Consider the following 22,655-nt stretch of genomic DNA (forward strand, 5'->3'; position numbering starts at 1 on the left):
AACGTTTTTGAAGACGCTGCTTGGTATTATAAATAAAATCTCATCGATCCTCCCAACTGATCAATATATATTCTTCTTTCTTTAAAGCCTAGTATACACTTACACTGTAAATGTATATTCTATTTGAGAAATTAAAAATGGGAAAAGATTTATTGCCTTTTTTTGTAATGGTGCTAGTGCAATTAGGCTATGCTGGAACAGCAATTATTTCATAAGTTGTAATGGATGATGGGATGGACCCATATGTACATTTATCTTATTGACAGATTATCGCAAGCTATTTCTATTGCACCTTTGCTTACTTGTTTGAGAGGTAAATAATTTTTCATTTTCGTAATAAATTTATTTATTTATTACGTATTTAAGAATTTATAATACATTCTAACTTATTTTAAATATGTAATTCAAAATATTTTCTGTTGTTTATTATCATTTTATCGATCTGTGCGTAGTATTTGATACTCTACTTGATTCTCAATAAAATACAGCTAGATTTCTTTTTATCTTCAAATGAGAAAAAGTGTATTATGATTATTTTAGAGTATACGTAGTTTAAAATGAATCTAACTTAATCTAAGTAATGAACTCATTAAGCTAACGCTTGAAAAGTAATACTTTTACTATCACCAAACACTAAGGATTCGATGTTGAATATAATGTGAAGATCTTTACTAGATTATTATTAATGATAATCAAGAAGTTTACCTATAATCACCTGATAAAGTTTTATTTGTTAATTTATAAAATTTAAAATAATCATAGCTTTTTGGCATTTATTGGACTCTAAAAAAATTAAAACAATTAATATTTAAATTCACATCAATTTAAGTAAAACTGTCAGACTTTGAATCCATTTCGAGACAAAAGTCGAACTAAAGCATATGCATACAACAAACCATCACATGCAAATAGTACAATAAAATATACTCCTACAATCTTGTTAAATAATAATTTGAATACAAAATAGAAAAAAATTATCATAGGAATATCTCTTATAAAAATATCTTGCTTTTTTCTTATAAAAAATAATCATATGATAATCTTTTATAGAAACTCACAGTAATATTTTTTGAGAGACATAGTAATAATTGCGTAATATTCGTATATTCATTGTTGGACTGAAGATTTTATGTTTCACCACAGGGAAACAAGACCTAAATTGACGATGTATACATTTTTCCTAATTTTTTTGTGTTCGATTTTTGGGCAAGTAAAATTCCTCTTTTCAAATATGTTTAGGATCTTTCTTTTTTCGTTTATATAATATTTTTATTGTAATCTTTTGTTAAAAGTATATTTAATTGTAATTTATAAATTACCTAGCGATAATCAAACTATTTTAACAAACTAATTTCAATTTCATAATAAGATTATAAGTACGGTGATACCAGTACATACGAATAGTTAATTATAGTTTCTATACTTCTATTCGGTTAATAAGATAAAAAGATTATTTAAAAGAAAATTTAAAAAAATCTTATATAAAAGAAATTTAGGAAAAGAATTTTTTCCCTATATTTATGGACAAGATAATATGTTGCTAAAATAGTTATATTATAATAATTTTTAATACTTAATATATAATATATTTATTAATTAACTCATGGTTAGAGATTTACTTTAAAAATTAAATCTTAACCATTTATTTTAACCTATGTCACGTGTCACTAATTCAAATAAAAAAATTGAGAAAAATAAAGAGAAGAAAAATGGAGAGGAGCTGGATCGAATCAACACAGCCCACTCAGGCTCTGGTCTTATATAACAAAGTGTATCGGCCTATATTTGTTAATGGCCAATTAAGGCTCATACCTAAAGTTTTAAAGCCCAATTTCAAATAAGGCTCAAATTTTTTCATGAAATAATTAGCTTGTTCCTCCTTTCGTATGAGTGTATTAATAATGAGAAAATTGATTCATGATAGTAACACCTCAAAACAAGATTGATGTGTAAAGCAATACAATTTTCGTAGAGGTCTAAAACTTGTCTAGAAATGATTATTCATAAACTTTATAAACAAAAGATGGGTATCATCCCTTTTTAGTACATTTACTTTTTACTCCATTAAAAATATTATCTTCATTTTAGCTATACGGATCTTATTATAAAAAGATTTGAAAATAACCTAAATTTTTAATATAAAATTTGAGATCTTTGTGAGATTACGTTCTCTTATTCAAATTTAAGATGGACTTAGAAGATCATGCAATTTGGTTTTCCAATTCTTCTTTTTCTTTCATCTTTTGTACTCTCAAAATAAAGAAGGCTTAATTTATAAAGCACTACATTCTAGTGGGAGAATAAACCAAAAGAAAGAATTCCATTACGTATCGTAGTGTTACACTATTGATGGATTCTATTCCTCTACAACATATAATAAATAAATCCTTACTTGGATGGTTTTATTCTAACATCATGATTTATGTAAAAATTAATAATAGATATCGACTCACATGATATCAATTTAACCTTCCTTTGAGAGAGTCATTCACGATAGCTTGCTATCGAGGCTCTTGAATCTGCATGAAATGGCAAATGAGCAGAAAAAAGTTCAAAATTCTTGCCGTTAAAGTACTTTAACGAGTACATAAATATAACAATTGCGTTTGATACCTTTCTTTATTGGACACCTTATAGACAGTAGCGGATCTAGATTATCATCAAGGGAATTAATGGTTGTAGTAAAAAATTATCATCAAAGGGTGTTGATGCTTGTGGTAAAAAGAATATAATTATGAGCCCAGTAGTATTACAGAATACACGAGCTAAATAATTTCTCACAACAACTAAATTACTATACTAAACTTTTAAATTGATTCAAGAGGTGATAATATTTATATATATTTTTATTAAATCAAAATTTTACTTCATAAGTACTAATGATTACATAGATTTACTGGGTAAGACCCTACTTATAGATGAAAGAATGATTAGTTAATAGATCTTGGTTGAAAATTTATACCATACATACAAGTCAAAAGTTATATTTTTTATATTACGTATTTTATTTTGAATATTTATAATATAATCTTTGATTTCGGCATAATTTTTTATTTATTTTTATGTAACTAATGAATGCTATTAAAAGACAACAAAATTATTGTCGTCATGTTTTAAATTATAGTACTAGTTGAGTGCCTGAAGAGGAGTATAACGTCACTTATATTCGATTGTAAATAGAAAGCTAAAATGGCCCTTGTTATTGCTGTTTGTTAAACCTTTTTAACAAAAAGATTGGCAAAGTTACAAACAAAAGTTATTTATTTATGCCTTTTTTGTGACATGTCGTTGGGGACTCAATTTCCACTGATCAAAGCATTGATCAATTATTTGATCTTCTTACTTTAATTTACATATGATCTTTTATTCAATAATTGCTTAGCGTCTTTTTTTTAATTCTCAGCTACTTTATTTTGTCCACTTTTATTTGTCCTGTTACGCTTTTAAAAAAAAATTAAAGTTAAATTCGATAACATCAATTTCATAATTTTTTTTAAAAAAAAATTAGATATTCAAAAACTACAGAAAAAGTACTATAAATTACAATTTTTTTGCATATCAATATGATGAATATATATCGTAAAATTTTGATAAAAATTTTTATAATTTAATTTTAAAAAGAAAATCATGACAAGTAATTGTGAACAGAAAGAATATAAATTACAATTATTGTTCCCTCCAGTTTCAATCTCTTGGTATTAATTTGTCTAGACAACAAATTTAATAAAGTGAATAACAATTTTAAATATTATGAATTTAAACTACAAATATCTACATTGTATCAACATGAACGATAACTTTGATTTCTATGTTGAGTGGTTCATCATGATTATGTTCTTTCAAACCCATACGATATCACAATATAAAGTGATACTACATATACGGGAGCCTTTATGATAATTCACGGATTTTCTTCGTTTCAAATTTATTTTGTTATAATTTAAAAATTAAAATTAACCTATTTGCTTATAAACGTGATCATACTTAATTTTTAAAAAAAAATAAATAAAAAATCAATGTTACCTAGACCAATTTGACAAGGCCGTAAACAAATCAATTTTTATTTGAATCACACCTCCCTTTTATAAGAGCAAAAACCAGAATTTATTGTGTATACATATTTTTGGTCGATGGAAATCTTTTCTATCAAACACACATTTTTCCAATAAAAAAGTTCATTGTATTATGTCAAACCTTGAGCTAAAAATTCTCTCATTATCAATCACGATTTGAACTTTGAAGTGCTCGATCCTAAAATTTTTGTTGATCAATGTGTACAATTTATTCATGTTAACATTGCACTTAAGCAAAATTCATCAAGGATATATATGTCGTCAAGAAAAAAAAAAGTGTAGATAATTTTTTTGGACTAATAATTTAAGGGCAACTTATATATAAACAAAACATATAATATAAAGTACTTTTTTATGGGAAATGACTTTAATCACGCTTATCATCAAACTTTTTATGATAACAAGCAATATATATGTGGTCATTTAGAAAATATCTACGAATATTATTTTCTTCTCCTTCCTCCCTAGCTAGGTCACCCACCATATTATATATCCTATAAAAAATAACAAAAACTAATTATTCATCAATATTGAAGAAAAAAGAAAATGGGGAACGAATTAATGATTTTTATGGTAATGGTGATTGTTCAAGTTGCGTTTGCTGGAATGATAATAATAACAAAATTAGTGATGGATAGTGGCATGGATCCTTTCGTTCAGTCAGCATATAAGCCTATTTTTGCCACCATCTCCATTGCTCCATTTGCTTATGTCTTAGAAAGGTACACCTTTGTTTTTTGTTTTTGAGAACATTACTTATGGAGATGATTAAGATGGGCAAAATTCAAAGTTGATTGTTTTAATGCTCTTCCTTTTATTTACATAGTTCATTTTCATAATTCAAGATGAGTTAATCAAGCTATCTTCTTCTACTTATTACTAAGATTAGATACAAGTATCGATATATGTTATTTCATTTGTCTCAATTAATGATACAAATGAAATCAAGAGAGTATTTTTATATAATTAAATATTCATATGTGCATCAACTTTTTGGGGATGCTTTTGCATTAAGTTCTAAGAAAATTTAATGTATAATGAAAAAATGATATTGATGCTTTATTATTATTATTTTTTTATATAGATTTATCATATTCAATCATATCACTTTTGTTAGACTTGTCATTCTTTTTAAAAGAATTATTTATTAAGAGTTGTTTATTAAATTGTTTTTATTAAATATGCTTTGAAATTTTAAAAATATTATTTATATAATTATTTAATGATAAAAACGGTCAAAAAAAGTTATTATTATTATTTTACTAAAATACACCATTAAGAAAATAGTTTAAATATAAAATTTAAAAGTAAAATGAAACGATGAGAGTTCTTGCTCTTTAGCAGTTATTCAATTTTGTACTTGGAAATAACCAATTAATCCACGCTATAAACAGTTACGTAAAATTAGATTGCGGCACGTGTACACGATCAGTGCTCCGTTAGTGAAAGGGATAAATATGTACTGATTATTGGACGGTAAGGGTTTTGATGAATCTAAAATATGACGAAGGATATTGACATATAATTTTTGAAAGTTTGGTGATATTTATCCTTTTTCCTATAATTTTTTTAGTAGCACTACTCCTTTTGCTTTTTTGTTTTGTTGTTTTCTGCTCTTGTTACTTTTTATTATATCTTTAGGATGTTTGCTATTTCAGTTTCTCATTACAATTTATATGGCAATATTATACTTTTCTATTACAATACAAATTGATATATCTTAACTTATATTTAATGTATTCATAAGGCAATTTTTAAATTTCTGTCCCATTAACTATATATAGTAAACAAATGGGAAGCATGAACGATGAATTCTCTTTTCTTGGCAAATTGGATATCGATAACATATAATCGTTTATTACATTTTTTTTCTTGGTTTGTTAATTATATTTCTCTTATTTCCTCATCTTGTGACAGGAAAACTAGACCCAAGATGACACGCTCTACATTTTTTCAGATATTTTTGTGTTCTATTTTCGGGTAAGACAGTCATTATCATAAAATTTTAAATTTTATGAATAAAAAACTGAAGATTATAATTCATATTTACCGATATTAACTTATTTGAGATTAATATATTAATACTTCTTTCTTAATATATTTTTTAATCATGAAATATGCAGGATAACGGCGAACCAATATGCATATTTTATTGGGTTAAATAATTCAACTCCAACAATTGCTTCCGCCATTGATAATCTAATCCCAGCTTTCACGTTTATCATTGCCGTACCCTTGGGGTAATTAATTATTTTCTCTACAATTCTCAACTAAAAAAAAACAAATATCAAATTGGAACATGATAAATAAATAAAAAAATAAATAGTCGTAAATAATTTTAATTTTGTGGGTGCAGGGTTGAAAAATTGGGATTAAGAAGTATAGCAGGACAAACCAAGTTTTGGGGTACAATAGTATGTGTTGGAGGTGCAATGTTATTGTCATTATATCATGGAAAAGTTGTAATTGGTCAATTAGGATTTCACTGGAAATATGAAGAAAATACAGGCAAAGATGTCAATTCTTCCCATTCCAACTTCTTTTTAGGACCTTTTTTACTTATAATGGCTAGTCTCACTTATGCCATTTGGTTAATCATTCAGGTAAAATTTATCAGTTAATAACGATTAAAGAATAATTATGCCGTATACAAGAGAATATGTTTATTGATTGATATGAGATGTAAACACACGATAAATTTTTTTGTTTGTTTTTTGGTTAATTAGGGAAGGGTAAGTGAGAAATATGCTGCTCCATATACATGCATAACGTTGATGTGCTTCATGGCAAGTGTGGAGAGTGTAATTATTGGATTCTGCGTCGTTCCAAAACTTTCTGAATGGGCTTTAAATCCCATTAGAGCTATCTCCGTGGTCTATAATGTACGACTCTTTTCGCTTTAATTTGCATTCTTGTCTCAGATCAATAATTGATAAATGTTGATTTTAATCCTTGTGATATCTGACTAACAATATTTTAGATTTTCATTCCAAATTTTCTTTTGTTGATGTTGATAACAGGGAGTTGTGAGTACATCATTTGCATACTTTCTAAGCTCATGGTGCATTGAGAAAAAAGGTCCCTTATATGTCTCGATGTTCAATCCGTTGTTATTAGTTATTTCCGCATTCCTCAGTTGGACTTTGCTTCGTGAGAAATTATACCTTGGAGTGTAAGTGTATATATATATATAAAGCCAAATACTTTTTCTTTTCATATTGTAAGCTAATTATAATTTTCTTAGTGAAACATTTAGCATTTCTTTGATCATTATTTTAATGAAACAACAGAGTTGTAGGATCAATCATAGTAGTAGCTGGGCTTTATGGATTTTTGTGGGGCAAAAAGATGGAGACAAGTGTAGAAAATATTGAAGTAAATAAAGAGAAGATGATGAAGCAGTTCAATAAATCAGTTGATTTGGAATTACAATTACCAAAATCTAATGATCAGAGATCATCAGAATTAGCCAAAACTAAATCATGAGACGGGAATTGTCCAAGACTATATAAACAGACTACTCAACCGGTGGGTGTTGGCTATTAACCATCAATGTGGAAGTTCTTCACAAGTTCATATCTTTGCATTTTTGAATTTAAAATAGTGAATGTTATTAATTGTTAGTTGATAATTGGACTTGTAAAATGAAAGCTTCAAATCTCCAATGACTCTAAACTTCTTGTCAAAATGGTGACTAGAACATGGACAAATCCAAAATGTTTCTCTCAAACCACATCTGTGAGAATATTTTACTACAATCACAACAACAAATAAAGAATTTTGTTGTAATAATTTACCGGGTAGTATAACTGTTGGGTTTTTAAGGTGTGAACACGAAATGAAGGGTTATGACTTTGTCAAAGAATTGTGACCTTTATGAAATGTTGTGTTTTTTCTAAACTGTTGTGATCGTTTGAAAGGTTATGTCTTTCCAAAGCGTGGTGACATTTTTTAAAGGTTGTCTTTTAAAAAAAAGTTGTGATATTTATCCTTTGTTGGCTATATAGAGAGGTTTTGTTTCATTTGTCTACATTGAATTCTTCCCTTCTTTTGCATACATTTCTTACATCATAAAATTGATCGATTCTATCTGTGTGTGATTCGTTATTGTCATTTGAGGTCGTTGAAATTATTGAAGTTTGAGGTATCGCTACTTCTTCAATGATTAATCCATTTTATGTTGGGAGGAATTAATAGAAAACCTTGAATACTTGAGAAGATAAATTTTCTTAAGAATACAAAATGGTTTCGGTGGACTTGAATTCTTTTCTTTTTCTTTTCATCTTTTATTATTTATGGTTCAGTAATTTGATTACAGGAGATAACATATATTTACACTTAGTATTTATAGCGACTCTAGATATAATAACACTAAGTCAATTGTAGCTAAATTTTTTTAATCTATTGTCGATGTCTGTTTTATTGCAGCAACAATAGAGTTTTTGATAATAATGAAAGGGAGGATCAATTTTTTTTGGAAGCTCATAGAGAATGATAAATACTCTAATAAAACCTCTCATTAACAAGGTATTCCATTCTCAGTCCCAGATCCCTGCACCCTTCACAATATAGTAAAAGCAAAGACAACTTAAAGGACGGTTCAACGATGAGGCTAGTAAAGGTTTGTTTTAGGCCAAAAAATATTTTACTATTAAAATTTAATGATTATAATTTCATTTAAAATAATATTGAAGATGATAAAAACATACAAAATTTAAATAAAAAAGCAAAAATATTTTAGAAACTTTGATTGGAATTACTTAAAGTTTATATTAATAAATAAGGTTTATACAATAAGATCCAAGTTAATGTATTTCAAATAAATAGCTAAAATCTTATTAACTAAAATTGATTTTTTCTTTTATAAAAGTTATAATATTACTACGTGAAGTTAAGCAATTTATATCTTTTAAAATAATATATTAAAAACAAATAATATGTATGAACAGAAAAAAAAATTGTACATTAATTATTATTATTTTTGGTATGATTTTATATGAATTGTCTTTAATCAAAATTTAACTTTATGCCATTAATTTTATCAAGATACCCTTAAATAACTTGATGTGTACTAAAATTGGATATACAAAAAGAATATACTAATATAATGCTCACTGAATTTTTTGTTGATCAAACATAGATAATCCAACATTAACACTTACACAACATTGCCTTACCCTATGCCACTAAGTAATGTTCAATCCACATCCCCTCTACTAGCTCACCCCCTCCGTTCCCACTAACATCCAATCGTCATGAGTTGTTTAACCCTCATTCCTCCAGCAGCAGCTCCTCCACTCAATATGTATGTAGTGTCAATACCTTTATCATCATACACATACATAAGAAGGTTGATTGAGACATAGGTCCTAGAAATTGAATACGTGATATATAAATATTGCAAGAGAGTACAATGTATTTGTAACATAACTCGAATAAGGAAATATAAATTTGGTTCAGATGAAATGTTTAGGTGTTTCAATGGTTTATTATCCTTTCTTTTTAACACTCGCCAACACATACATACAAAACAATAAAAGATCTTTGCTTAAACCAAGTTCCTTAATGTTTTGTTTAGGAAAAAAAAACAATTAAATACAATGTGCTCATGTTAATTAGAACATCATCTACAAATAATTTAGATATTTATTTGACAAATAAAGCTGAAATGAATTTACATGTATTACATAATATAATTGTTTTTAAAATATAATTATTTGGTAATATTAGGAAAGGTTTGACTATTGAGTTGGTCGGTTTTTGGACAATTAATGTTTTTATAAAAATTAAAATTTACTATTTCCTTCGGTATTGTTTGTCATTTTTTCTATTTTTAGAGTCAAATTATAAAAACTTTGACTAACATTGTAAGATGAATTTTTTCACCATATTAATATGCAAAAAAATGTAATTTATAGTATTTTTCATATAGTTTTAGAATATCTAATTTTTTTGTTTAAAAAAATCAAATTAATGTGATCTAATTTACATTTGAAAATTTGTCAAATTGACTTTCGATAAGCACAACATGACAAATAATTTCGGATGGAGGGAGTATCTCCGTCTACTTTTAATTGTTATATTGCGCTTTTCAAAAGTTAGTTTGACTAATTTTCAAAGTCAAATTAGATTATATTAATTCACTATTTTAAACAAAAAATTTAGATATTTAAAAATTATATGAAATATACTATAAAATTGCAATTTTTTTTACATATTGATATGATTAAGAAATACGTAATAAAATGTTGATCAAAATTCTTATAGTTTGACTCTAAAAAATAAATTATGATAATTAAAAATGAAAGAAAGGAGTAGAATTTCGATTACTCTTGAAATTGGGTTTCAAAATATCCTTCCAAATTTGTTTTTTGGATTAAAAATGAATCTTTTTAAAAATTAATAATAAAAAATAAATTCGTAACTCTAACACCACACCAATAACTTGAATTGTATCCATAACATATTGATGTTAACAATAATGTCACTACAACAAAAATAATTTTTAGCAACATCAAATATTGATATTAATAACGAGTACTAAACCTTTATCGGTATTAGTTAATTATCATTAGAACCAATATCGCTAAAGGCTTTAGGGACATATATAAAAAGTGACAATTACCGCTAAAAATATATATTTAGTGACAATTAATTAATTACCGCTAGTGATCATTTTTGTCGTAATGTGCCTGTCACCTTCATTCGTAACACTTTGACCAACGTTTCTTCCTTGATAATAAAAATATATTGTGCATAATGGTATGTGATGTATAAAATATAACACGAATGAATAAGAACATTCTATTTTAATAAACGTTTTTGGATTGTGATAAATAAAGAATCAATGCAAAATAACTCTTTTTTTTTTTTTACTGTCCGCCCGAATCTTAGTTAGTTAGAGATTTATTAGTGTCTTTTTTTACAAAAGATTGAGGAATTGGTGCTGTCCTCTTATTCAAAATGAAAGCATCACTCTCCAGTGTAAAAGTTAAGAAATAGAAAACAAAACAAAAGAAGGAATTCCATTAGCCTACACTCTTTAAAGGATTAGTTCATTACCTAGAAATGCTTGCATCAATTGTTTTAATTCTAACAATTCATGTTAAAAAAGATATATTCATAAGATACACATCAACATACGTGATTACCTTTATAAATTCAATCCCTAAGATTCTTGAGTTGGGAACCAAAATAAGCCACAAAAATATAAAAGTAACTAAAATAAGCCACTATTTTAGTAAGTAACTAAAATAAGCTTAGTGGAAGAAAAAGTTCCACTATATTCAATTTTCTAAACGTTATCTGTTACTGCCATAACGTTTACTTTTTAATATATAACGGAACTTTTTCTTCCAATTTATAAAGTGGAACTTTTTATTCTACTTTATAAAGTGGAAGAAAATCTTCCATTTTATAAAAATTTTCTTCTTCACCTTCACTCCCTTTCCTTTTCATGGCTTCCAAAAAAAAATTCACTTTGAAGATGGTCTCAATCCGACAATTTGAAGCGGCCCCATACTAAACAAATTGATTTTGTTTAAATCAAAATCATATCGGTCGGTAAGAATATTTTGATAATGAGTCATTTTAGTAAAATCAGTAGATTGAGTTATCGAAAATTCATCAATGCTATTGCCGTTTTCTAATTAGGGATGAACATCGACTGATAAAGGAGAACGCTGTTGACTAATCTTAGGCTCCTTCCTAACATAGATTTCAAGTATTGTTAACTTGATTTGATCTATATAGTCATTTGGAACCCTTAAAAAGTCGATCAACGATTCGTCATTATAGATAATTCACTCTCCAAAATTTACTTGTTCTTGTGATAAAAATGAAGTACGGTATTTTTCGACTATAATCAAATTATAATCGTACTGTTTATACCCATTCTTTATAAATTGATGAAATAAATTTATGATATCGAATATTTATTGGATATTTAGAATTGTGTTTGGGAGGACAATTATAATAGATGGTATTTCCGTCATGTATAATTTCGCCATCTCAATAAATTGAAACTTTAACTTTATGCATAGAAGATATTTTTTTTAGATTGAAATGAACAAATATAGAAGACTTTATGTTGTAGGTGCTATTAACTATGTAGAAACGTCCTTAAATAGATTTTTTAGAATAAAATAATAAAAATACATAATGAAATATTTTTTTTCGTTTTAATGACATATCAAATCAATATAATTTATATGACAACACTGAAAAAACTTCTTCAAGACGTGAAAAATATTCTTCTTATAAAGTGTAATAAAAAGTTCTACTTTATAAAGTGGAATAAAAAGTTCCACTTTATAAAATGGAATAAAAAGTTCCACTTTATAAAGTGGAAGAAAAAACTCCAATTTATAAAGTGTAAGAAAAAGTTTCGTTATATATTAAAAATAAACGTTATCAAACTAACGGAAAACGTTTAAATTATTAGATATAGTGGAACTTTTTCTTCCACTAAGCTTATTTTAGTTACTTACTAAAATAGTGGCTTATTTTGGTTATTTTTATATTTTTGTGGCTTATTTTGATTTCCAACTCAAGATTCTTTAGTATCGAGTTATGGCTTCACTTATTATTTATGGAGATAAAAAAATATCTCTAAATTATGCGAAACAGATTATTTATACCCTTCATTACATTTTGGGATTAAAAAATATCCCCGCCGTTATTTCAAGGGACCAAAAATACCCTCAAGAGTTAATTATTCAAATTTTAGTGATGTGACAAGTCACATGAGACTAATTTCTCCATCTAAGTGTTGTCAACTTGAATTCACTACAAAAGAACTAAACCTTTAGCGGCGATAAAAGCCGTCAAAAATCTCAAAATATTGCCACTAAAAGTTATATGTGGTTTTTAGTGGCGACTAAGGCTGCAACAACCATTACATGATATAACATATTTTTTCAATAAAAAATATGATAACTAATATGCGGTTCCAACCTAATTTTCTAAATAAATAACATGCACTATCAATATTAAAACATTCAATATTATTACGAAAATTATGCATTTACATATGACATAAAAATAAAATATATAATGTATTCAAACTCCTTGATCGATATCATTTGTGATTTTTTAAAAATAATGAAGAAAAAAAAATCACAAGTAGAATTTAATGTTAAAGGTCTTTTGTGACGACCTGTGTAGCCGCTAAAGATCTAGTTCTTATCCTAATTGATAACGTTTAGGTAGTGGGAATACTTCCACTTGAATTGTCTCGTCACTTAAAATTTGAAATGTTGACTTTGGAGAGTATTTATGGTCCTTGGAATAATGACAGTGACAATTTTTTATCAAAAAATATAAGAAAGATATAAATAATTTATTTTACCTAATTTAAAAGCAATTTTAATTATTTTCCATATTATTTATAATTTTGATAATGTTATACGTCACGAATCGAAGAGTCCCTAGTGATAGCTTGCTAATCTCGAATATCATGATGTATCGAACTACTGTCGGCCCGGCACGGCCCGGCCCATACACGAGCCCAGAAAAATTGTTCGAAGGGCATGACTGTAAAAAGTAATTACAGCTCAACTAGAGCATAAAAATGGCATTAAATTTAGGAACAGTGTATATAACGTTTTAAAACTTTACTTGCGCATGATAAGTAAGAGCTGTGTTGATTATACATTCAACATAATTTAATTACTTAAATTTCAAATATATATTTATTTTACTAAATTCATTGAATTTAAAATATTAATAAAATTTTTTAATAACTTAAAAGAATTAAAATCTGAAATTCTATCATAAACTTTAAATCAACTTTGGGTACAGTAATAGACACGCTTTTATGCACCATAGGCTGAGGGACACATAAAAAAAGAAAATAATATTTTTGGTGTCATATTTTAAAAGAGGATTTTTTTTTTTTTAGCAGAATGCTGAAATGACCCTTAATGTTAAATCTCTTTAACAAAAAACAACTTGCCAAAAGTTGATTTATTTATGCTTTTTTGTATGTGACAGGAATTTTTCTGTTTTTGGACTCAAATTCCACTCAAAGAATTGATCAATTATTTGATATTTTATTTTTACAATGGTCTTTTTTAATTCAATAATTGAAGTCTTCTTTTAGTTCTCTTTTCTGTCATTCTCAGTTCAGTCCTTTCAAATCATATGTATCACAAAATAAACCGATACTATATGATTTAGGGTCTACACCCTTAACTAATAATTGCACATATATTTTTTTTATTTTTTTTTTTATATATATATATATATAAAGAGAAACTTCATGTTGAAGTAGGTACGTCTCTATCAATGTGCCTGCTTCAGCATGTTTTTTTGAAAAAAAATAATTTCTTTTCTATTTTATTTTAATTTATTTAGTGTATATTTTTCAAAATTTGAAATCTATTTTAGCTATGACTTTTACTTTTAATTCATATTCTTTAGTAATAGTTTTATTATTTTGAATGTCAATAATGTTTATGTATATTTTGTACTCTCTCCGTTTAAAAAGAATGATCTCTTTTCATTTTTAGTCTGTTTAAAAAAGAATAACTTGTGACATGTTTAAGACCTCAATATCAAAGGACAATTTTGTACATTTTTAACCAAACTTCAATTTATGACCACAAGATACAAAAGTTTTTTTTATACTTTTAAACTCCGTGCCAAATCAAACCAGATCATTCTTTGTAAACGGATAGAATAACTATTTTGAATAAAAAATCATGACAAAAATACTTTAATTATGGACATTCTTACATTAAATTAGAGCCAACAAAAAGTAATTATCAACTTAGATTATTTAAAAATCATATTAAAATTTATTCAATTTTCTAAATTCTATCTATATAACATAAATTAAAATAAAATAAATAATAGATATTGATTTGTACTAGCACAGTCACCTAGTACATATAAAAAGTCATACTTTAGCTTGTAAAGGTGAGACCAATTTGACTATGCCTAAAATAATTTTTTATTTATGTCATATCTTTTACTATAGAGAAAAGTGGAAAACTATGCAATTATTATATATACATATACATATATTTGATCGTTGAAAGTCTAACAATATTCCATTTGAATCCCACCTCCAACAAACAAGTTTGTCAATTAAAAAGTTTCTTTTATATATATATATATATAAAAGCTTAATAATCAATGAGTTTAAAATTCACATTATAATCACGATCTGAAGTATCTAATCCTAACAATCTTATTCATCAATTGTGTTAATGGTTAACATGAACAAAAAGGCCTGATTATCGTAACGAATTCATCATGATCACAATTATCATTATAATTAACCAATTGACACGATCGAGTCAATCATAAATACACATAGCATGTAATTAAACTAAGTGCAACATATAATATATTATAAACTTGTATATTTCAACATATTAAATTCTATTTTGCGCCAAAACTAGTTAAAGAGTAATTTAGATTGGATAGGTCATTTCGTAATAACTTTAATTAAAATAGAAAAAATACATAAATTCCTCTTTAAACTTGTTCAATCCAAAAAAAAACTATTTCCATATGTTAACTTTACGAACAACTTAATAACTCCTAAATATTCTTGTTTTAAGTATAACTAAAAGCTCTCAGACAAATAATATGCGGTGTAAAACCATATTCAAAATTTCAAAGATGCCATAGCAAATGTGAAAGTTATTACTCCTCTGTTTAAAAAAGGATGACCTAGATTAATTTTGAACGGAGTTTAAAATTGAAAGATTTTTTTTTTATAATTTTGTGGTTCTAAATTAAAATTATGTCAAATGTATCAAAACATCATTTAATCTTGTGATCTTAAACATATCATGTGAAAAGTTAAAGTTAAAATATTTGACAAAAAAGAAAAATAATCATTCTTTTTTAAACAGATTAAAAAAATATAATCATTTTTTTTAAACGGATAGAGTATTACTTAGGAGAAAACAAAAAGCAGTGTAGAAAAAAAGAATCGAACAAACAAAAAGGAGGGTAGGCCCCCATAAAAATTCACTATATTATCACAACTTACCTAGTTACTCGTTTGAAATATAATTACTACTATATATTAACAAAATAAAAATTAAGAACTAGTTTAATTGGACAAGCCCAATTAAAAGGTGCCATGCGTATCTTTTAATTTAGGTTCATGTTAATTTCTTTAATCAGCTTTCACGCACCTTTAATAAAGTATGGATGGGTGATAGAGAGTTGTTTAATGGTAAATATTCAAAATTTTAATTTTAAGATAATTAGTTTGAAAGATAAAGAAAAAAAATTTAAATAATAATATTATTGCTTTTACAATTTAGTTAATTTTTCACTAAAATAGGCCATATACATAAACAAATCTTAAAGTTATTGGATTTTTTCCATCTCAATTATGTTATTTTTTCTATTAAATCATCAAATCATAAATAATTTGTTCTTTTTAAACACCGTTCATTTGATGTGAAATCACATTTTGTGAAGATATTAAAAAAGGATACTTATGTTATTTCAGAACTCAATAGTCCAATTGATAGTGAAAATGTTTGAGAATATTATGTTTTACTTCAAGTTATTTAAATATATTAGAAAACAAATGAGACTAACACATTTTATTTAAAAATCAAATTACGAAACAAATTATGAATGATTTATCAAATTTAGAATTTTGCTTATACGTTTGGTCATTCCAAAAACTGAAAATATGTTGTGTGTCAGAAAGAACATGTAGACATAAGATCTATTTATTCCCAGAAATATATATGCTGTTTACATAAACACCACTCACTAAAACATTCGATCAGCTCTCTTCTCTAAAGTAAAAAAAAAAAAAAAAAAGTCTTTGGCCCATTTGGCAATAATAAATATAATATGAAATTATAAGATTGGAGTTAAAGTATTGTTTGAATATGTCATTTGAAGTTTTTATTTTATATTCTTTCTTAAACATAAGAATTTCATAAGTTGTAAGACTATTAAAATATAATTCTCATTATTTAATCAATCTTAACAAATAAATAAAAATTTATAAAATTACATAATAAATTATTACAAAGCCATTATGATCAGTATTGTTTACTTAATATAAATGAGTTTTTTTTATTAAACATTAAAGTTGTAAGAATTAAGTTGGTTAATAAATAAATTTGATAATAAAAAATAATGAACTTGATGGATATAATGATAAAGTATGAATTGATTTAAAAGTATTAATAAATTTTATGTTAGTGAGAAAAATAAATTAAAAAAATTAATAATGTATTATAAATTTTATTCCATATGAAATATGAGGCAGTTTAAACAAAATATAAATTTGTGGGTCACCTTTGTATTTTAAAAAATCCAAATCATAATAAAGAATTCTCAAATCAAATGAGTCTAATCAACCCTCTAATACTATCTTTATCGGGCCTAAACACACACACACACTCTATGAAAATGGTTTGATATATTATTAATTTTTTTATTTAGAATTAATATACTCTCGTTAAGAAAATGACTTATTTATGGTATACAAATGGCTTATACATATCTATTTTCTCTAATGAAAGTGAAAAAATAAATTACAATTAATTTTTAAAAAATCTTTTTAAAAAATAATCTATGGGGTTATATTTGATCCTCCTCGCACGTATTTTTTTTAACGACTAATTTAAATTTATTATTTTAATGATCAAATTTATTTACGTTTTACTATTTTTTTTGTAAAATTTATTACAGATGTTCCAACTTTTTTTTATTTTTACAAATACAAAAACTAAATTACAATATAACCGCAGTTCTAAAAATTTCTTTACGCTAAAAAATAAAAGAAAAAAATAACAAACTCGAATAATGATAATCAAATAAATCAAAAAATAATTATTGCATGAAAAAGATTAAAATATTCCCTAAGCTTTGCTATAAGGATCATATATATATATATATATATACACACACACCCTATATAATTTTAAAAAAATTAAAGTAAAAAAATAAATTTAAAACTAATTTACTCAATTTCTTTATTTAAGATAAAAGGTATATATATATGAACTCAAAGGTATATATATATGAACCATTTATATAACAATAACAGTCTATATGAAAATTACAAAAGTTCAAACTTTTTATGATGACAAATGTACACCATCCAGTTGCTATATTATAAAATTATATGCATGTGTATAGAAGTGGTCGCTCAGAAAATATAGATCTACTAGTAACATTTATTCTCCTTCGAATACTCCCTTCGATCCATTCAAAAATGGCAATTATTTTTTAAGTAAGAACTACAAGTGAACCCGATAAGGAAAAGTTCCTTACCTTATTTGTAATCCATACTAATTTGGTAGTTCAGCCTCCTATATATAAAGATCTTTTAGTAAAACTATTTTGTTGGCTTGAAGGAAGACTTTGATTCTGACTTCGTAGAGCTTGTGTATTCATTAAACTATTTAATTTGGGCGATTGATCGATCGAGAAGGAAGAAAATGGGGAAAGAATTGTTGGCTTTTGTTGTAATGGTGATTGTGCAATTAGGGTTTGCTGGAATGATAATAATATCAAAGTTAGTGATGGATGGTGGCATGAATCCTTTTGTTCAGTCAGCTTATAGGCCTATTTTTGCAACTATCTCAATTGCTCCATTTGCTTTCTACTTCGAGAGGTATCTCATGTTCGAGTCCTGAAAATCACACATTATTCTTTTTAATAAGCTATATGTAACACAAGTACTCCATATTAAACCAATAGGGTGAGACACATTTTTTTAAAACTATAAAAAATACAAAATCAGGTGGAAGTTTACTAAGGAGGGATAAATTTTCTATACCTTATTTGTCCCTGCAATTGTAAATCGAAAACATAATATTTTATCATAATTGTCAGGAAATCGAAAACATAATACCTTATTTTCCTTGTTTTTTTTGACAGGAAAAACAAATCCAAGTTGACAATCTTCGTTCTTTTTCAGATATTTTTGTGTTCTATTTTTGGGTAAGAATTTTCTTTTTCTATATTTGAAATAATAAATCCACGTATGTGGTGGCATGTGAATTCACAATGGAAAAGTGAGAAACGAATTATTTGAGGTTCCACATTAAAAAAAAAATGTTTAATGAAACGTTAGCCTTAACTGAGCATGATGAACAAATCCTCGTAATTATTGTATATAATTATACACTCAAAATTTCACTTCTATTATTTTATGACAGGATAACAGCGAACCAATATGCATGGTTCATCGGCTTAACGAATTCAACTCCAACGATTGCTTCTGCCATTGATAATCTAATCCCAGCTTTCACATTCATCATAGCTGTACCCTTGGGGTAATTAATTATTTACTCTACAAATTTTCAAAAGTAAGAAAATCAAATTAACAATTAATTTTGATGGTGCAGGATTGAAAAATTGGGATTAAGAAGTATAGCAGGACAAGCTAAGTTTTGGGGTACAATAGTATGTGTTGGAGGTGCAATGTTATTGTCATTATATCATGGAAAAGTTGTGATTGGTCAGTTAGGATTTCACTGGAAATTGGCAGAAAATACAGGCAAAGATGTCAATTCTGCCCATTCCAACTTTTTTTTAGGACCTTTTTTACTTATAGTGTGCAGTCTTACTTATGCCATTTGGTTAATCATTCAGGTAATTAATACTACCACAAAGCTCTAATTTTATGAAAAGTAAAAAAAAAAACTTTATTCTAACAAATTCTTTTGTTGGTAAATTTAGACAAAGTTAAATGAGAAGTATGCAGCTCCATATACATGCATAACGTTGATGTGCTGCATGGCAAGTGTGGAGAGTGTCATTATTGGCTTTTGCGTCGTTCCAAAACTTTCTGAATGGAAATTAAATCCCATTAGAGCTATCTCTGTCGTCTATAATGTACGACTCTTTTGCTAAACTATTTAGTAACTTATTTATATAAAGAATTTATAGTACTCCATCTGTTCCAACTTTCAGATTTCGAGATTCAAACAAGCTTATCTTTGTATATAAATTTTCAAATTTTCAATTATTATGACTTATATTACTTTTTTACGTACTTTACAAATACTAGATTAATTCCATTTAAAAATTTCATGCATAAATTCTCGATCAAACTTAAACTGTTTGACTTTTAAAAAATGAAAAAAGTCCACATATATTGAGACAAAAGAGTACTCTATAATTTATCATGATAAGTTTTATTTAATGTTGACAACAGGGAGCTGTGAGTACGTCATTAGTATTTTTCCTAAGCTCATGGTGCATTGAGAAAAAAGGTCCCTTGTATGTCTCGATGTTCAATCCGTTGTTATTAGTTATTTCTGCATTTCTCAGTTGGACTTTGCTTCGTGAGAAATTATACCTTGGAGTGTAAGTATATAAAGAAAAAATACTTTATTTTCATATTGTAACCTAAACATTTAGTATTTGTTTGATGATTTTTTTAAATATATCAGAGTTGTAGGGTCAATGATAGTAGTGGCTGGGCTTTACGGATTTTTGTGGGGCAAAAAGATGGAGGATATTAAAGTAAATAAAGAGAAGATGAATCAGTTGAGTAAATCAATTGATTTGGAATTGCAATTACCCAACTCTAATGATCAGATATCATCATCAGAATTAGCCAAAGCTAAACTCCAAATATGAGGAATTAGAGTTGTAATTGTAACAAGTAATCTCTTCAAACGAATTGTACAATATATGAATGAAACCATTTACCTTTCGGATCATAATGGATTATTTCATACCATGTCAGTTCTATATTTTTAAATCTTCTCCTTCCTTTGTTGTTAACTCCCTATAAATAAAGAGATGCTAATGAAATTACTTCATATATATATATATTCTTATTTACTCATCAATAGGTATATGAAATCAATGACTGATTAGTTTAGATTTAATATATGAATTTTACACAAATCTCATAGTGTGAAGAATTTATTACATTTTATTTTTATCGTTTTTCAAATTACTAATTTTTTTTTAAAAAAATTGTGGATAGAACCAACAATCTTTCTAAATGTCTTTTTATCTAAATTTGGTGAAATCACCATATGTCGTTTTTAAAATATGTCACTTTGGTATGGGTGGATAGAACCAACAAGCTTTCTAAATGTCTTTTTGTTTTTAAAATATGTCACTTTGGTATGGATGGATAGAACCAACAACCTTTCTAAATGTCTTTTTTAAGGTAGAGATAAAAAGAAACTCGTCTTTTAATGATATTATTGTTGTTTTTTGTTAAAGAATGACAAAAGTCTCAGGTTAATGAGATGGCTGGACTCGTTATAAGGCTTGGACAATCCTCCTCCATTTGAGCTAGCTTTTGGGGTTTCAATTAGGCTTAAAATCAAATTGCACATGGTATCAGAGTAGGGTCCGTCTCACTCAATATTGGACCCCCAAAATTAAAATTGCTTACGCTCCAGATGCTAAACACTGGTGTGAGGTGGGATGTTAAAGAATGATTAAAATCTCACATTGGTGATTAATTGACTCCTTATAAGACTTGGACAACCCTCCTTCTTTTGAGTTAACTTTTAAGATATAAGTTAAGCGTAAGACCTAAATTTCACATTGCTATAGATTTGACATTGACAATGATAAAAGGTGGTTAGTTGTCCTATTGATTAAAAAGAAAATATCTATGCACCGCACTTTCATTGGTGGAAGAATTGCCCAAGAAATGTGAAATTTAATTGGAAATCCTATTGGAATCTTTTGAGGATTTACCTGATACGTGTATGCTTTTAAAATGATGAAATATCAATTCAAAAAATTCATTTTATTGGACAAATTTATAATTTACTTCTGTATTAATTTGTTGTGAGAGGTGAAAAATATGATATTTAATGAGAAATTTTGTTAAGGACGTGTAAAAATAGTGATATGTGATTATCAAAATAAAATAAAAGAATATTATATTATTTAACTCAAAACTTGTTTACTTAAATAGATATTTTTTATCGATCATATGCTAAAGACATAATTTAATTTGTAAAATATGTCCAATTTTAAATATGTAAATGAAATTAAATATATATATATATTTATATAATTTTTTAACGAAACGTGTATGACACCTTAGGTAACCCCTTGCACATGCTTATCTTTCATTGATAGCCTTTGAACCTCACACACTAGATTCCATACGAATAGAATTCCTTCCTTATAAACAAATGAAGAAATATTTTGTATGTAAATGATCCTGTTGAGATGCTAAGCTATATTTTTCTCTATCGTGATCACGTTAAACTTAATTTTTAATTTGTTTATCTATGCTCTCCTAGCTTTGTAATTTTCAATTAATTTTTTTGTTAATATAAAAATCATGCCATTATCAGCGGCAGACTCAATATTTTCTTTTAGGAGGTTCGAAAAATAAAAATATAAACGTATAAATAAGTCTTTCGAAATGGACACTTTGAATTTTTGGGGTTTAAAAGCACAGTTTTGGCACATTTTTAAAACAAAAATAAACTGATACTATAAAGGAAAATAAATAAATATTATTATAGGAATTTGAACCTAGGGCATGCAACATAATATTCAAGAGTATTATCATTGAGTCATTTGTTTTTATTTGTTATTGAGAGGTTCAAAATATATGTATCTACCGCAATAAAATTTACCTTATATATA

At 26.5% G+C, this 22,655-nt stretch overlaps 2 protein-coding genes across 2 annotated transcripts; both read left to right on the top strand.

Moving 5' to 3' along the window:
• The first annotated feature begins 4,427 nt into the window (after positions 1–4,427).
• On the top strand, positions 4,428–7,865 carry LOC101257013 (WAT1-related protein At1g09380-like). The gene is made up of 7 exons (XM_004230285.5): positions 4,428–4,795; positions 5,991–6,053; positions 6,197–6,313; positions 6,430–6,676; positions 6,800–6,955; positions 7,094–7,245; positions 7,364–7,865. The coding sequence occupies exons 1-7, from the start codon at positions 4,620–4,622 to the stop codon at positions 7,557–7,559; spliced, it is 1,107 nt and encodes a 368-aa protein (XP_004230333.1). The 5' UTR covers positions 4,428–4,619; the 3' UTR covers positions 7,560–7,865.
• A 10,225-nt stretch (positions 7,866–18,090) lies between these two features.
• Positions 18,091–20,849, top strand: LOC101257305 (WAT1-related protein At1g09380). Its single transcript, XM_004230286.3, has 7 exons — positions 18,091–18,684; positions 18,951–19,013; positions 19,232–19,348; positions 19,421–19,667; positions 19,755–19,910; positions 20,233–20,384; positions 20,471–20,849. Exons 1-7 carry the CDS (start codon positions 18,509–18,511, stop codon positions 20,658–20,660), a joined length of 1,101 nt encoding a protein of 366 aa, XP_004230334.1. The 5' UTR covers positions 18,091–18,508; the 3' UTR covers positions 20,661–20,849.
• The last annotated feature ends 1,806 nt before the right edge of the window (positions 20,850–22,655 follow it).

This window comes from Solanum lycopersicum, chromosome 1, assembly GCF_036512215.1.
Source record: "Solanum lycopersicum chromosome 1, SLM_r2.1".
NCBI classification, from domain to species: Eukaryota; Viridiplantae; Streptophyta; class Magnoliopsida; order Solanales; family Solanaceae; genus Solanum; species Solanum lycopersicum.